At 37.1% G+C, this 18,349-nt stretch overlaps 1 protein-coding gene across 4 annotated transcripts in view; it reads right to left on the minus strand.

Moving 5' to 3' along the window:
- Positions 1-18,349, minus strand: part of TASP1 (taspase 1) — a 273,821-nt gene that overhangs the window by 164,251 nt on the left and 91,221 nt on the right. For all 4 annotated transcript variants that reach the window (XR_005984419.1, XM_041732946.1, XM_041732944.1 and 1 more), the window contains one exon: positions 1,654-1,773. Coding sequence is in view for 3 of the 4 variants with exons in the window: in XM_041732946.1 (XP_041588880.1) it covers positions 1,654-1,773 (120 nt within the window). In the remaining variant the exon portion in view is untranslated. The remainder of the gene's footprint in view (positions 1-1,653; positions 1,774-18,349) is intronic.

The raw sequence follows: 18,349 nt of genomic DNA on the forward strand, positions 1-18,349 counted from the left end.
GACAAAAGCTTTTTATAATGAGTTCAAAGCATTGTACACATGTTGAGTAATCATTCCCCATAAATCCCCTTTGTACGGTAGGCAAAGAGTAGCACAAAATTAATTATTCTTCTCTACCCCATCCCCCCACAGGATTATAAGAGGCTTGTACACTATAAAGGGCAGATCAGGGAATATCATTTGGAGCTTTCCAAAGATGTCCTCCATAAATCAGATCACTCTGCTCCAAACATTCATTAACCACCATGTCCAAAGCAACTGTGATACCTACTCTTCTTTAAATGTGATGGACAAAGTATCCATATAGAGTATGCCAAGCAGTGCTCTGCATGTAACATGAGATCCAAGTACTGAGCTTAGGCACAACCCTTGCAACTACTTTAACAGACTCCATGAGTCATTAGTTCACTCAACAAATATTAAGCCCATAAATAATGTATAAGTTGGTTTATGCTCAGAAAGCTTAGTAAATCAAATGGATTGTGAAACATCATTCTCAGTATAGAACTAAAGTTTGGAGATGGGGGAAGGAGGAATGGTGAAGAAGATGCACAAATGAAACGGAAATAAAACAGTTACATATAAATCCGATTTCTTGCGTGGTATTATGTGTTGGTGACCTGATATACTGGTTAGTCTATAAAATAGCTAAAATGCTTAATCAGAAGAGGGATCTAGAGGATTAAAATTTTACTGTTCCTCCAATAGAGGAAATACACAATGTAACTCTAAAATCATTTCCCACCTAAAAAGCAAGCAATGATATAATCAGGTAGTGCTTACTCCTATAGAGAATGACATTGTAGGAGTCTTGGCCCAGCCACCCCAAGATTCTTGTATAGAGTGTACAACATTTGCCCCAGTCCTCATCAGGAACTCAGAGGAAGGCTGACTGAGCATGTCTTACATATAAAAGAAAAGAAAAGAAAAGAAAAGAAAAGAAAAGAAAAGAAAAGAAAAGAAAAGAAAAGAAAAGAAAAAAAGAAAGAAAGAAAAAAAAGAAAGAAAAGAAAAGAAGAAAAAAAAGAAAGAAAAAAAAGAAAAGAAAAGAAAAAAGAAAAGAAAAGAAAAGAAAAGAAAAGAAAAGAAAAGAAAAGAAAAGAAAAGAAAAGAAAAGAAGTCTCATTTGCAAAGAGAGAAAATGAGAGGCAGCCCGGGTGGCTCAGCGGTTTAGCACTGCATTCAGCCCAGGGCCTGATCCTGGAGACCCAGGATTGAGTCCTATGTCAGGCTCCCTGCATGGAGCCTGCTTCTCCCTCTGCCTGTGTCTCTGCCTCTCTTTCTCTCTGTGTCTCATGAATAAATAAATAAATAATTTTTAAAAAGAAAGAAAATGAGTATCAACTCTTATTTTTTGATTGTCTACTAAATACCCAATACCCAGCCTGTTGGAAGTAACAAAACACAGTATTACTAATTGTAAAGATCAAAAAGAACTCTTACCGTGAGAAAGGTTTTTGGGTTTTTTTTTTAGAATCTAGAAAAGGTACTTGATGATTTTTATTACATAAACATAAACAACACACACACACACACAGAGTAATTTTTTTTTCCTAAAGAAAAAATGTTTCTACTGGCTTAAAAAAATGGTGAGCTAGAAAATTCCATATTTTAAATTGAAAAAGCTCTTTTAAAAACCCCGTAATGACTTACCTGTCCAACTCTCCCTGGATGCTTCAAGGCCAAGCCTCCACTGGAGACAGCAGCAGCAACGTTGCCTTCGTGGTCCACCACTACGGCGCCCACTGTGTCCAAAGTGCCTGCGTCATTCTCCTGGAGAGCAAGCAGGGCATGAGCACTCACTATGCAAAGTGTGTCACAGTTTGATATGACCACATAGCACTTCTCAGTACAATCATGACATAATTCAGCAAACTCCTAAAATCATCTATTATCAAGTTGCCACTAAAACCCTGTTCAAGTCAAAATGTATTTTCTACTGAAAAATCTTGAGCAAAAGGTGTCTTGTTGCTTTTCTCTAATAATAAGCCTAGCATGCCTTTCTAAGGGAGAAAGAGAAAACACCATCTACTATAAATTAGTGTATCGCGGTACACTAATCTCCAGTATTAAGTTCGTGACTGAAAATCTGTAAAAGGAAAAGACCTATGGCATAAGTGAACCAATAAATGCATTAGTATATTTTTAAATATTATATACAAATTTCTAAAAAGTAAGCAGTATATTCAGGACAATAAATGAAGAGAATGGCCTTTACATTCTTGAAGTATACTATGCAATAATTTTCTTTTACTGTTCCTTGCTTGTGAGAAATTTATTGCCACCGCCTTTCTCTGTTGTATTAATAATATGCTTGCCAACTATATAGTAGAAAACTATACATTCCTGGGAGGCATCTTTGCATTTCTATGTCTTGTCCCAGGTCCACAAGTTTAAGGCTTTTCGCATGTATGGACTACTAGCAGCTGCTCCTAGTCAAAGATTTCTGGGTCACCTGTGCAAGACAGACAAACTTTACAATTCTGGATAAAAATGAGAATCATGGAAAACAGGAAAAGAGTTTCATTAAAAAAAAAAAAATCTTTGTATATATTAACAAGAGAGGCTACGGCAGGTCTGTAGGTTAACAGTAGTCATTGCAGTGTTCTCACTCTAGGGTACTGGGTTTTAAACTGTGGCCCAGAACCCAAGACTTCCACCCTCACCGCCACCCTCAAGAATGCATGAAGGAGGCAGGGACAACCCCACACCCAACAAGACCAGCGCCTCCTCCTGTGTAGTTTATTGCCCATACTACTGAGCAAGACTTCATTTTTACTGAGAGATCCCTAGCTAATAAGTTTTTGAAATGACATATTCAGGCATTGAAGAGAGTTCTGAAGTAGTGGAGACATAATGCAAGCAAAAGATTTTTATTTCAAGCAAATTGAAAAATCCAAAGGCAGAGTATGCCTCAACAAATATTACATGAAGTCTGTTAGGAGAAGGTACATCTAGACATTTACATTGCTCTACATTCTAACTCCTCTTAAATATACTGATACACTGTGACATTACTTATTTTACTAGAAAACACGTAACTGACTCAAATAAGTCCTTTATTTCCCCTCTCCCTTTTAACCACAGCCAGGGGACATCTGGCCAATGGATCCATAAGGCCATATCCCAGAACAGCACAGTTCTGCAGGTGGGAGAATACATGACATTCAAGGATAGTTCCTTATCCCGACTGTAAACTCTCTGAGTAAAGGTCTGACCATTGTTCCGTTTTGCACACAGCAGACATTTGGGCATACTTATTCTTCAGTTAGGAGGAAATAAAGCATGTCTGCATCTCTGATGTCACAGACACAAGAAAAACAAGTGATGATAGATGCCAGGCAATTGTAACATCAGGGCCTCCGTTTTCCATCTCCTTTCACAAGATTCAATTTTATGCAAATCCAGAGGATGCCACGATCTTAGGGAAGACTTAACAATAACTGGGTTTGCTCATTTGGTATGGAAGAAGTAAAATTTATCTTCTTTGGTAGGTAAGATGAAAGTAGGAAAGTAAAGAATTGCATTAGACACATTTTATTCCAGGGGAAAAAAATGAATAATCCTAAAGAGAAATGTAAAGGGGGAACATCTGTTTCATTATTCTAAGAAATAATTCCTAAATCTTTATAGCCTTGCAACTTCAAATAGAGAAGTGTTTGTTCCTTATCCAGATGCCAAATCTTATGTCTCCTACAGGGGGCCTTCTCAAACTTTAATGTATACACAAATCATCTGAGAATCTGTTAAATGCAAATTCTGATTAAGTAATCTAATCTAATCTAAAATCTGATTAAGTAATCTAGCATTGGTCAAAACTGTACATCTAACAACCTCCCCAGTAATGCTGATGTTGCTGGTCCCCAGACCCCACCCTGAGAAACAAGGTAAGATAGCATCCTACAGGATTAATTATATCAGCCAACCATCTGTTCTACTCCTTTTAAGGCAAATAATTTTATGGACACAAATCTGCTAAAGGAGAAACTTAAACCACCTAAGACTAATATTATGTCAGCATAAAAGATTTAAGTCCTATCTGGTTCAAATATCAACTGGCAGCATATCACCATGGTCATACCACAATGAACATACTATAAAATATTTTGAAGTACTGGTCTCGTAATGGCTCTTTTAGAAATAGACAACTCTCATACAAGTAAACAGAAACTGTAAAATACTTTCCTTAACAATAAAGTCAAGAAAAGGTATTCTTCATTAGCTCTTTATTAACTGTGATGGCTAAGCCCAAGCATTCTGTAAAATGGAATTTTAAGAGGATACATGAGGGTATACATGACATATACACAATGACACACATTACTTATAAAACAATTCTCTTAGCATTTCAATCAGGATATTATAAACTATGAGGATTATCATGTCTAACCAAACAACAACGGAAAGATATAAAAATATAATACATAGGTGGATTTACTGTAACTTGGTTTTTAAAAATGAAAAATCAAGCAAAAAATAGAGAATCCTGTTCCAAATTAAGCTACATATTCCTAAGGGCTTGCAACACCTGCAAAAATCAGAATTACTTCATAAATATTCAAGAATTAGTTCGTAGATTTCACATACTGAAAGGCAAATTTAAGGATGATGAAGTAATATTTAAGCATTTTTATGAAGTGTAGATAAATTGAGTGAAAGATAAACACTGATATTTTGGCCATAATAATTTCACAAAACTCATTTGTATAGAAATGAAATCTTAGAAAGGTTAAAAAACACACAATGACTGTTACTATATAGAGCTACTATTATGCTCTTACACTCCATAAATACTTAAAAGTACATGCACCACATAGGTACACATGCACCTATTGTCCTCTACTGAAACATGCTATTTGCATTACTTTTTGATAAAATTGTGACTAAAAAGCAACTGTATAAACTATAGTTCCCCTTACAATAAACACATGTATATAAAGTTAGCAAAGAGATTGCACATGTCATGGAAAATACTGAAATAAAACTTTCTTCAAGTAACCAATAAACTAGTAATCATGTTGGACTTAATGTCAAAAGTTTTTACTTTTCTCTGCTCCAAACTGGAGATGGCTATTATACAATTATTGTAAAATTAAATTAAGTGACACATGAACTACTTTAAAAGGAATAAACACCTTAAAACAAAGTTTAGGTATTTCCCACCAGAAAATTATGCCTCTAATCTGTGTTCTAACTCTGAAATCTGCCAAGAGACACCATCTATCAGTTACTTATCTCATTAACCTCGTATTTCTTCTACACAGACTCAGATATCAAATAGTTAAAATGCAAAAATAATATCTCAAATATATGTCCATCCTAAAACTGGTATATATGGTGGGATTATCCTAATCCAATAAAAAACACAAATATATTTTTGAAAAGATAACAAACCTTCATAATACACCTTTTTAATGTTTATGCACAGCATTATAATTGGCATGAGTTTCTACTTGAGAAAAGCAGATGACTTATGCCCTATATGACAGTACATTAATGGCAGCAGAAAGCTTTGCTGTCTTTGAGTATTCTAGCCATGGAATTAGCTCTGGCTAAGAGACCTAGATCTGGCTCCATTGCCTATCTCCCACAAACCAACCCCACAGTGGGGCCCCTATAGGATTAGAATATATCAGGTATGTATAAATAAAGTTTGATTTAGGTAGAATTATCTACTTATATATCTGGCATGGCTGAAATCAAAGAAAATTTGGATATAAGAATACCCAATGACCTTTTTCTTCTCTCATTAGAAAAATCACCTTTCCGATGCCCATACTATAAACAATGTTTCTGTAAATTACAGTCAAGATGTCTATTCTTAAATAATCCTTTATTTTCTTTTTTTAATAAGTAATATTAAATATCTTTGCAGCACTACACAAATTAGTTTCAAACATATCTACAACAGAGAAAAAAATTATATGAAAATTGTTATTTATCCCCTAAATCACTCAACAAAAGTTAACAGAAACATTTTTAGATCAAAATAAAACTAAAGTAGGTTAACTATGCTTTTAAGGTACTTTAATATATCTACATTACAGCTTTAATTATAAATTCATACCATCACAAAGTTCCAGAGGATCGATCACCTAAAAATTCCAAACCCTCAAAGACAGCAAAGGACAATGTTTTCCATATGGCACAATACCTAGACAGTGTTCTAAGGCTTGCAACTTTCAAGGTAGAAAAAGTAATGGTTTTTAAAATATTTCAAATGATGAATTATGGGCTTTTTTGCTTCAAAATATAACAGTCTGAGAGCCTCAGTATGCATGTTGAGTGAGCATGTATAAGTAAGTAAGTGATGGAAGAGACCAGATGAACATAATCAGGACTTAAATCATCACAAAGCTGAATAGTAAAAATCACGAGGGTAGTTTTATATATACAGCTTTAAATCATATTTATTATAATTCATATGTTGTTCAATTAAAATTATTTTATACTTATAATGAGCCACTGGTTAAGGAATGTAAAACTAAGATATACTGGAGTCAGAATAAAAGTTAAGGAATTAAAAAAAAATAAAAAAAAATAAAAAAATAAAAAAAGTTAAGGAATTTTTAAAAATAAAATAAAAAAATAAAAGTTAAGGAATTTAACAATAAGTCTGAGAAAGTCCATGAGATAATATTAATTAGATCATTAAACTGCATTCCTCTGATCAAAATACTTACAGAATATACCTCAATGGCTTCAAATATGGGTTTAAAAATATGATGATGAATATATCCAATTTGGCTTCTTATTTTTCTGGAATAAATATTAACCACAATTTTTAAATTCTAAATCAAAATTTTTAAATGTTCATCTAAATATACACCCAGCAAAAAAGCTTAAGTATTTACCCAAGAGAAATCAAAGTATGTACAATAAAAGACTTATGAAAAATGTTCACAGCACTTTTAACTCCAACGGCCAAAACATGGAAACAACCCAAATGTCTATCAAGGGGGGAATGGGTACACAAACATGATATAGGCAATAGGGGAGGACTGCCCAGAAACAAAAAGGAACTAGTGATATGTATGACAGTATGGGTAATCCTTTAGATGTACACTGAGTAAAAGAAGCTAGACACAACAGGGTACAGAATATATGCTTCCATTTATATGAAGGTTTAGAAAAGGTAAAACCACTCTATGGTGAAAAAGAAGCAGAAAAGCGGTTGTCTCGGGAGATGGGCTTGACTATGAAGAGGCATGAGAAAACTTTCTGGAGTAATGGCAATGTTTTATATTCTGAAAGTAATATGGGTTACACAGCTTTATACATGTCAAAATTCATCAAATCATATACTCTAAGACATGTGCATTGCACTGCATGCAAGGTGTACTACTAAAAAAAATCAATAGCTGATATATTTATCTAAAAGCACACAACCAAGAATTCAAAACATCAAGTCATGGACAAATTTTCTAATTCTGTCCTTATACTATAACACATTTAGCTTTATATAACATTTAATACACATTTGATGATGATTGTTAAGTGGGGGGGGGGTGATAGAAAACATGAAAGATGGTAAAAAAAAAATACACACGGATGAGAGAAAGCCTGACATTTGTCCAACTAGAAGGAACAGGCAGAATAAAGATGAGAAAATAATGAAAGAGAAAAAGCTAAAATTTCCCAGAACTGATAAAATATAAAAATCCAGATCTCCCAGAAGCCACAGAGAAAGGAAATGAGTCAGCTAGAAAGAAAACATCACCTACAACAGAATGACACAATGTTCAGAAGCCCAATGAAAGCCAGAAGACCGTGGTATATCTTCAAGGTACCCAGAGAAAAATAACTATAAACCCAGAACTAGGTGTCCCACAAGATTATCTTTTAGGAACAAGAATAAAACGAAGCCATTTGTAAATAAGTAAAATGACCTAAGAGACCTACCACCAAGAGACCTACACTTAATGAAGGACCATTATTTTTAATACTACACCTAACCTCTGTCTATATCCTCCCTACCACCTACTCACGAGCACAGATAATCTCCTTTTCCTGGCTCTATTTTATTCTTTTCCATAACATCTCAATATCTTCTAAACTATACAATTTATTTTGGCATTTAAATTGCCAATCTCCCCCCACAAGATAGGAAGCTCCACAAAGGCAGCAATTTTTGTTTAGCTTATTCACTACCATTTGTTAAGCACTGAGAAAAGCACTTCACATCTCTTAGGTATTCAATAAATACATGTTGGATGGATGTATGAATAAACAAGTAAATTATATGCTTCAAAAAGAAGGAAAATAATCGCTATGACCTGAATGTTTATGTCCTTTCAAAATTGATATGTTGAAAACCTAGCTGCCAAGATGATGCAACTAGGAGGTGGGGCACTGAAAGATAGTAGGGCCCTCATGAATAGGATTAATGCCCTTCTAGAGAGGCCCAAGTAGCTCCCCTGCCCTTTCTGACATGTGAGGTTACAGCACAAAGATAGCCACCTAGGAAGCAGGCCCTCAACACATCAAATCTGCCTGGGTCTTGATGTTGGACTTCCCAGCCTCCAGAACTGTGAGAAACAAATTTCTGTTATTTATAAGCCACTCAGTCTATGGTATATTATTAGAGCAGCCCAAACAGGTTTAAAGATAATAATCCAGGAAGGACAATCAGGTATTAAAGAATGAATGGGTAAGCAAATAAAATGGCAAAACTGCATGTAAATCAAAACTAATATTGTCTTTAAAAATAGCAATAATATGTGATTAGAATGTCAGGGTGGGTTTTGAAATCTGGCTACATGCTATTTATAAGAGATATACCTAAAGCATAAGGACATGGAAAAGTTCAAAGTAAAAGGATGGGAGAAAAAGCAATGTCAAGCAAGGGCCAGTCCAAACAATGTAGCTATATTAATGTCGAGCAAAATAAGTTTTAAGACAAAAGGTATTAATAGACATAATATTTCTACATGATAAATGCTAGAAGTTTAACTTCACCACACATAGAGATATAGTAATTATAAATTTGTATGTATCTAAAAAGAATAGCCTGAATGTATGTAAAACAAAAGCACATCAACAAGGAGAAAGCAACAAACCATACCTCATGATGAGATATTCCAATACATTTCTCTCAACTACCAGTAAGAAACAGAAGAACCTGGGATGCCTGGGTGGCTCAGCAGTTGAGCGTTTGCCTTTGGCTCAGGGCATGATCCCAGAAGCCCAGGATCAAGTCCCATATCAGGCTCCCTGCTTGGAGCCTGCTTCTCCTCTATGTCTCTGCCTCTCTCTCTGTGTGTCCCTCATGAATAAATAAGTAAAAATCTGAAAGAAAGAAAGGAAGAAAGGAAGAAAAGAAAGAAGAAAGAAAGAAAGAAAGAAAGAAAGAAAGAAAGAAAGAAAGAAAGAAAGAAAGAAAGAAAGAAAGAAAGAAAGAAGAAAGGAAGAAAGGAAGAAAGAAAGAAAGGAAGGAAGGAAGAAAGAAAGAACTGAATTGTACATTAGAAAGTGTGATTGTTGGGGATCCCTGGGTGGCTCAGCAGTTTAGCGCCTTGCCTTCAGCCCAGGGCATGACCCTGGAGTCCTGGGATCAAGTCCCACATCGGGCTCCCTGCATGGAGCCTGCTTCTCCCTCTGCCTCTCTGTCTCTGTATCTCTCTGTCTCTCTCTCTGTCTCTCATGAGTGAATGAATAATAAATAAATAAAATAAATAAAATAATAAATTCTTTTTTTTTTGCTGTTCTTTCTCCAGTTCCTTTAGGTGTAAGGTTAGCTTTAGTATTTGAGGTTTTTCCACTTTTTTGAGGGATGCTTCTATTGCAATGTATTTCTCTCTCAAGACTGCTTTTGCCATATCCCAAAGATTTCGAACTGTTGTATCTTCATTCTCCTTACTTTCCATGAATCTTTGTAATTCTTTTCTAATTTCCTGGTTGACCCTTTCATCTTTTAGCAGGATACTCTTTAACCTCCACATGTCTGAATTTCTTCCAAATTTCCTCTTGTGCTGAGTTCTAGTTTCAAAGCATTATGGTCTGAAAATATGCAGGGGACAATCCCAAACTTTTGGTATCGGTTAAGACCTGATTTGTGACCCAGTATGTGGTCTATTCTGGAGAAAGTTCCATGTGCACTTGAGAAGAATGTGTATTCAGTTGCATTTCGATGTAAAGTTCTGTAAATATCTGTGGAATCCATCTGGTCCAGTGCATCATTTAAAGCTCTTGTTTCTTTGGAGATGTTGTGCTTAGAAGATATGTCATTTACAGAAAGTGCTGTGTTGAAGTCTCCCAGTATAAGTGTATTATTATCTAAGTATGTCTTAACTTTGGTTATTAATTGATTGATATACTTGGCAGCTCCCACATTCGGGGCATAAATATTCATGATTGTTAGGTCCTCTTGTTGGATAGACCCTTTAAGTATGATATAGTGTCCCTCTTCATCTCTTACTACAGTCTTTGGGATAAATTTTAATTTATCTGATATGAGGATGGCTACCCCTGCTTTCTTTTGAGGACCATTTGAATGGTAAATCGTTCTCCAACCTTTTATTTTCAGGCTGTAGGTGTCCTTAGGTCTAAAAGGAGTCTCTTCTAGACAGCAAATAGATGGGTCTTGCTTTTTTATCCAGTCTGAAACCCTGTGCCTTTTGATGGGATTTACATTCAGAGTTACTATTGAAAGATATGAATTTAGTGTCATCATGATACCTATTCAGTCCCTGTTTTTGTGGACTTTTTCCTTGGACTTCCTCTTTATTTTACAGAGTCCCCCTTAATATTTCTTGCAGAGCAGGTTTGATGGTCACATATTGTTTTAGTTTCTGCCTATCTTGGAAGCTCTTTATCTCTCCTTCTATTCTGAATGAGAGCCTTGCTGGATAGAGTATTCTTGGCTGCAGGTTCTTCTCATGTAGGACCCTTTCTGGTTTGCAAGGTCTCTGTGGGGAGGTCTGCTGTTAACCTAATACTTCTCCCCATAAAGGTTAGGGATCTCTTGTCTCTTGATGCTTTAAAGATCTTCTCTTTATCATTGGAATTTGCAAGTTTCACTATTAAATGTCCGGGTGTCTAGTGGTTTCTATTGATTTTAGGGGGGATCTCTCTATCTCCTAGATCTGAATGCCTGTTTCCCTTCCCAAGTTAGGGAAGTTCTCAGCTATGGTTTGTTCAAATATGCTTTCTGGTCCTCTGTCCCTCTCGGCGCCCTCTGGAACCCCAATTAAACGTAGATTTTTCCTTCTGAAGCTGTCATTTATTTCCTTTAACCTTTCCTCATGGTCTTTTAACTGTTTTTCTCTTTTTTCCTCAGCTTCCTTCCTTGCCATCAACTTGTCTTCTATGTCACTCATTCGTACCTCATTAACTCTCGTCGTTAGGACCTCCAGTTTGGATTGCATCTCATTTAACTGATTTTTAATTTCGGCCTGATTAGATCTAAATTCTGCAGTCATGAAGTCTCTTGAATCCTTTATGTTTTTTTCCAGAGCCACCAGTAGCTTTATAATTGTGCTTCTGAATTGGCTTTCTGACATCGAATTGTAATCCAAATTCTGTAACTCTGTGGGAGAGAGTACTATTTCTGATTCTTTCTTTTATGGTGAGTTCTTCTTTCTAGTCATTTGCTCAATGCAAAGTGGCTAAAAACAAGTTGTACTGGAAAAAGGAAGGAAAAAAAGGAAAAAGAAAAGGGGGAAAATAAACAAAAAGACAAAAAACAAGGAGGGGTATCCTCTGATTCTATATACTATAAGTCTCTCGACTTCCTGTGAACTTTCCAGTGCTGCTTGGTCAAGAACTTGCTCTTCCCCTGTCCTTCCAGCTGGTCTTCTGGGGGAGGGGCCTGTTGTGCTGATTCTCAGGTGGGTGCACCTGGGGGAGCTGCCCACCTCCTGCCAGGTGCACGGCTAAGTGGGAGCTGTTTCTCCTGTGAGGCCCCTGTTCCCTGGTGGCCCTGACCCTCCCAGGGGCAGGGTGACACCAGGAGGAACAACCCCACTGGCGGTGGCCAGCTCTCCAGCTCTGGCATCACCTCCTGCAGTAACTACTGTAGTGTCCCAGTCCACACTGGCCTAGGTGCTTCGGGGTGGGGGGCGCTGACCTGCTCAGCTGGGGGGATGGGGGGCTGGCGGCAGGAGTCTCCTTGCTGTCCTGTACCCTCCCCTCCTCCACCTGTCCCGGGGGGAGTGCAGGATCCTGGGCTGTGTCCCCCGGCGCTCTGGGATCCGGGGCCTGCGCCGCTGGAATCGCACTCCCAGGGCCACGCAGCCCTCTCCGCCCAGAGCCGTCACCTGAGCTGCTCCCAGGGCCCCATCGGGTATGCGCTCCAGCCCTTGACCGCGCTCCGCCTGCAGTGTGTGGTGCGCTCTCCCCTGGGGCACACTTCCTCTGTTAGTGACCCCAGGAATCTAGGGGCTCCACTGCCCCTCCTGGGATCCTGCCCAAGTTCCCTGCGAGTGCCTTTCTGTCCAGGAAGATTGCTAAAGTTCCTGCTTCTCCAGGACGGGGCTTTCTGTCCTGAAGGCTCTTGCCGCCCGGCCTTAGCCCAGCTCCCCATGGGGGCCCCTCCACCACTGGATTCTTTTTTATTTATTCTTTTTTTCCATCTTCCTACCTTTTTAGAAGCACTTCCTACCTTGTTAGAAGCACCTTGTTAGAAGCTCTTCCCTCTGTAGCATTCCAGCTGTTCTCTTTTTAAATCTCAGGCCAAATTCGTAGGTTTTCAGGATGATTTGACAGTTATCTAGATAACTTGGTGGGGACAGGTGACTTGGGAGCCCTACTCTTCTACCGTCTTGCCCCCTTCGAGCCGTGTGATTGCCTAAGTACTCATAGAATTCTTTTCCCAACATTTAGAGGAGAAACATTATTTTCTTTTTTTTTTAATTAAATTTTAGTTAACATATAGTACAATATTGGTTTCTGGAGTAGAATTCAGTGATTCATCCCTTACATACAATACCCAGTGCTCAACACAAGTACCCTCTCTAATACCTGTCACTCATCTAGCCCATCCCTCACCCACCTCCCTCCATCAACCCCCAATTTGCTCTCTTTTGTTGAGTCTCAAAGGTTTGTTTCCTTCTCTCCATTTTTTTTAATTCCCCCTTTCCATATGTTCAGATTATTTTTTAATTTTATTTATTTATTTATGAGGGACAGAGAGAGAAACAGAGACACGGGTAGAGAGAGAAGTAGGCTGCCTGCAGGGAGCCCAATCCTAGACTTGATCCCCAGACCTAGGATCACACCCTGAGCCAAAGGTAGACGCTCAACTGTGGAGCCACTCAGGCGTCCCAGATGTTTTCTTTCTTAAATTCCACTTATGAGTGAGATCATATAGTATTTGTCTTTCTTTGACTTACTTCACTTAGCATAGTGTACTCTACCTCCATCTACGTCATTGCAAATGGCAAGATTTCATCTTTTTGGTGGCTGAGTAACATTCCATAGTGTGTGTGTGTGTGTGTGTGTGTGTTTGTGTACACCACATCTTCTTTATCTATTTATTTATTAGTTAATGGACATTTGCACTTTCTCCATAGTTTGGCACTTTTTGATAATGCTGCTACAAACATCAGGGTACCCCTTAGAATCTTTGGGTAAATATCTAGTGGGGCAATTGCTGGATCAAGGGTAGTTCTATTTTTAACTTTTTGAGGAACCTCCATACTGTTCTCCAGAGTGGCTGCACCAGACAGAAACATTATTTTCAAACACATATGAATATTTATAAAACAGGATCATACACAAAATCATAAGCTAAATTACAACAAATTTCAAGAAATAATTCCAAATAGAATATGCTAACTATGATACAATTAAGTTATAGTCAATAAAAGTAAACAAAATTTGGAAATTAAAGAAGAAAAAATATTTCTAAAACTAATGAATCAAACAAGAAATTTAAATAGAAATAAAAATATTTGGGCAGCCCCAGTGGCGCAGCGGTTTAGCACCGCCTGCAGCCCGGGGTGTGATCCTGGAGACCTGGGACTGAGTCTCACGTCGGGCTCCCTGCATGGAGCCTGCTTCTCTCTCTGCCTGTGTCTCTGCCTCTCTTTCGCTCTCTCTGAATAAATAAATAAATAAATAAATAAATCTTTAAAAAAAAACGAAATAAAAATATTTAATAATGAATAGAAATATAACATTTTGAAACTTGTGAGATACAGCAAAAGTGACAGAGAAAAATTTATACCGAAAATGTTGATGTAAGAAAACAACAAAACATGACCTAAGTGTCCAAATAAAGAAGTTAATATAAACAAGAGAAAAGAGAAAACAGAGATAAGATGAAAAATTGGTGAAAGAACAATAAACATTAAATAAATAGATCCAAAAAAGGTAAAGTTGGTCCTGTGAAAAAACTGCTTTTTGAATGAACTGAATAAATTAAATCTGATAGGCAATAATTTTCTCCATGTATCACCTAAATCTCAGCAAAGGTCCAGCCCTCCTGCCCTCTCCTCCAAAGAGAGCCCTGGCTCTCTGGAGTAATAGCAGATACTGACATTACCTCACTCACACTTCCTCCAGTGAAAAAGTGGCTCCCCATACTCCAGCTACCACCCTCCCTGATACATACCAAAATACTGCCCTTCTTCAAGTCCTGAGGCCTCAAGTAACTCCAGAAAGATTCCCTTAATCTCTTCCCAAACCACACAAGAGACCCTTGCACCTACAGGCTCAACCTGAAACACGTTCTCCCCTCTCTGGGAAGACTCTATATGCTGGATCTTTTGTAAGCAGCAACTAACAAAGTATCACAAATAGTTTTTAATTGACCTTCATCAATAAATCAAACTCTGTGCCCTCTAAAATTGCATCTTGTTCAATATAGACATGAGATCCAAACTCAACCTATCTAAAACAGTTTTCCTCCAATTATTTCTCTCCAATTATTTTATATTTATATCTTCCCTAAATGTAACACTTTTGCATAACACTCCTGAATAGGTTCTTTCCCAAAATTATGTCCTTAAACAACTGCTCTGTGAAATCCCTGGCTGACCCACATAATAAGCACACTAAAGTCCAGACCTCCTTCTCCCACTCACTGATTAAGAAAGAAATCATCTGTCTTGATACTGGTCACACTCTTCCATTCAATGTTTTTCTTTTGGCAACACTTCTTTACTGCCCTCTCATCTTCTTGGGTCATCTGGCACCAGATCACACTCTTTCATTTTTGTTTTTTTTTTTTTTTTTGTTTTTTTTTTTATTTATTTATGATAGTCACAGAGAGAGAGAGAGAGGCAGAGACATAGGCAGAGGGAGAAGCAGGCTCCATGCACCGGGAGCCCGACGTGGGATTCAATCCCGGGTCTCCAGGATCGCGCCCTGGGCCAAAGGCAGGCGCCAAACCGCTGCGCCACCCAGGGATCCCACTCTTTCATTTTTGAATAACCAATTCACTTTCTCTAACTCCAAATCACTTTCCTAAAAGTTCTGTTAAGTAATACATATATTACACTTTAGCTTTAACTTTGCTTTTTCCACTGGAGACTATCTTAAACTTAGTTATCACCGTCTGGAAAAAACATGTTGAAGGGAGGAGGGAATCAAGATTATTTGGCAGTTTTACTTCATACAGGCACGTATATCACAGTACTACAATGACAGAGATAGCACAACATGCTACCAGCATACTCACTAATAGGCTATGAACTTCATTACCTGGGCAGATTAAAAAACACCCAAATAAATTAACTAAAACCTTGCTAATTAAATAGACAGCAACAAAGTCTCTTTAATAAGAGCAGGCAACCTTTTTCAATTTAGTTGTCCAATTTGGCTCTTTCCAGGAACACCTGGCTGTGGTCTGGACCTCTGGTCTTTCATTTCAGAGCATACATTTACCTTCTCTGGATAAAATTACACTTTTTATTTTAAATACCAGAGCTCCACTGGCCTTTGAACTGAGTCTTAAAGCAGTGGGGAATAATAGATAAAGGACTAGAAGGTAACTTGGACAATCTGGAGTCTACTTCTGCCAATGAAACACCATGACAATGGGGATGGATCATTTAACCTTTTAAATTTGACCCTATCCAGATTGAATATTTGACAGTGACTTTAATAATACAGTAATAGGTATTTTATTTGATATTTGATTTTTTAAGTACAGCAATATCTATTTGACCATACAATTGTGAATATATCCACAAAAATATAAACTACTAAAAAAATAAAATAAAATAATAAACTACTAAAAATCATAAACACTCACCTACTAAAGATAAGCATACTAAAAAACAAAAAGGAAAGGAAAAAATGCCTACATACTTTTTTTTCCTTTTATTCCTCAATACCTTAAAATTTTATTAAGTAGAGAGAAATCAAGAATCACAAAGAATAGGAAAGGAGCTAAGTATATTCTAGGATATAAAATGCAATCCAAACCTAATTATGATAGTACTATATCTAGAATTTTTAATGTCATTCAAATTAATCTCAAGAATGTTTTCAGACTCCCAACACTTAAAAGCCTGTGTTTAATGCAAACAGTCACCAGAATAGGCCCCATTATATATATTTCAATATATTCTCCTCTTTTGCTCCAAAGTACATTTAGTGCAAATAAAAGTAGACAAATGTTCAGGGAGAACTCTGACTGTGGAGTTAATGTCTCTACGGACTATTTTACTTTGCAAAATTATGTGCACAGTCAAATCTGATCAACTGTCATGCTCTTACCAGCGATTACAAACTGCCAAAATCAGAGTTTACTTTCAACAGCAAAGTATAATTTTGGTGTTGCATGTTTTGTTTTTCCAAATACCTTAAAATGAAACACGTATCACCATGTGCTCTCTCTAGATTGTCTCACACATTTAGGCTACCTAGTTGGCGCCCAGAAGCATTTGAGTTTGAAACCGCCATCCTGTAGAAACTCTATAGGGCAACCAAGCTTCTCTACCTACAGGCTTCTAAAACTAATTCTTTGTCTTTCTACCTCAATACCTAAGTCCTACCCTTTATCCAAGACCCAGCTTACATTCCACCTCTTCCATAAAGTCTACAATGAGAAACTTAGGGACTTTAGAGCGATTTCTCCACCCTACCAATTCCCATGGCCCTCACTGATTACTTCATTTTTCTAGCACATACTACATGGTATGATTTCTTTTTATTGTTTAATTCCCCTGGACCAAATATGCAATGGTCAGGGCCTGGGTGCTATATACTCTGTTTACTCCCTAAAACCAACATAAAAACCTGTTTATAAAGGGGACTCAATAAATGTTTGCTGGCGATAATGTTGAAGTCAAAGGTAAAACAGAAACTGGAAAGAAAAACTAAGGATCCCATGACGCCATGAACCCTCTGGTGGAAACATCACTCAAAGCCTGTGTCCTCCTCAAGGTGACTAGTTGGTGAGTTCGAACTAAACCTCAAGATACACTAATCAGCAGAACAATGAAAATGGAGCACTGCCTATCCCTTGAGCAAATGACCCAAAATGACCACAGAAGAGATGGCAATATTTGCAAAGTGAAATGCTCTCGACACATGAAAGGAAAAAAAATGTACAATCAGCATTACAAACTTAGCTTCCAAGGCAATCTCCATTTCTATTCTGTCACCTATCCCTTCTGAGGAAATCACACAACCAAAATAAACAGGTGCTAGAACATGTAAAAAATTTTCTAGTGTTGATGGTCCATTCTTTTACCTAGAAAAAAAGACATGATCTAGCAGTGCATTTGTAAAACATTTTTACCTGCATAACAGGAAAGGAACTTGGTCAAGTTTTCTCTAGATAGGCACGCCCCCTTGTGGGCACTTCCTGACACATCTCTTTGAAATGGTCAGCTGAGACTGAGGGCTGTTTCTAAAGTATTATTTCCCCACAATCATTTCCCTCACTTACTTATATATTATCTTCAGATCACTACAATACTGAAGAAGTACAGTGATGTTATTAATAATATTTCATATATTCTTTTTTCATTACATTCTCCAGAAACAAGCTTACTGGTAAACAGCAAAGCAGTATTTTAGACTAATGTATGCTTGAAGCACTTAAATAATAGATTCAAATTTATCTTGAAAGACCATAAAGCTTACAAATTGAAGAAAATAACATTTTATACTTTGTCAAAATTAATGTTAGAATCATCTTTTGTAGATGTTTAAGTTAGTAATGTTAGCTGAATAAAAGCACTGTTTCTAGGCACTGTATAAGGATAAAGAAACAAAATGTTCATGGCTCCATAATATATATTATAAAATAACCATATACACCAATCTCAAAATGGCAAATGTATAGATAATTCAACAAGCATTTATCAAATGATGCCCGTTATATGCACTAAGTATAAGAAAGAAATTAGAGCTGGAATTGGATTAGTTAGAATTTCAGTAGGCAGAGAAGTGG

The sequence above is a fragment of the Vulpes lagopus genome, chromosome 18 (genome assembly GCF_018345385.1).
Source record: "Vulpes lagopus strain Blue_001 chromosome 18, ASM1834538v1, whole genome shotgun sequence".
Classification (NCBI taxonomy): Eukaryota; Metazoa; Chordata; class Mammalia; order Carnivora; family Canidae; genus Vulpes; species Vulpes lagopus.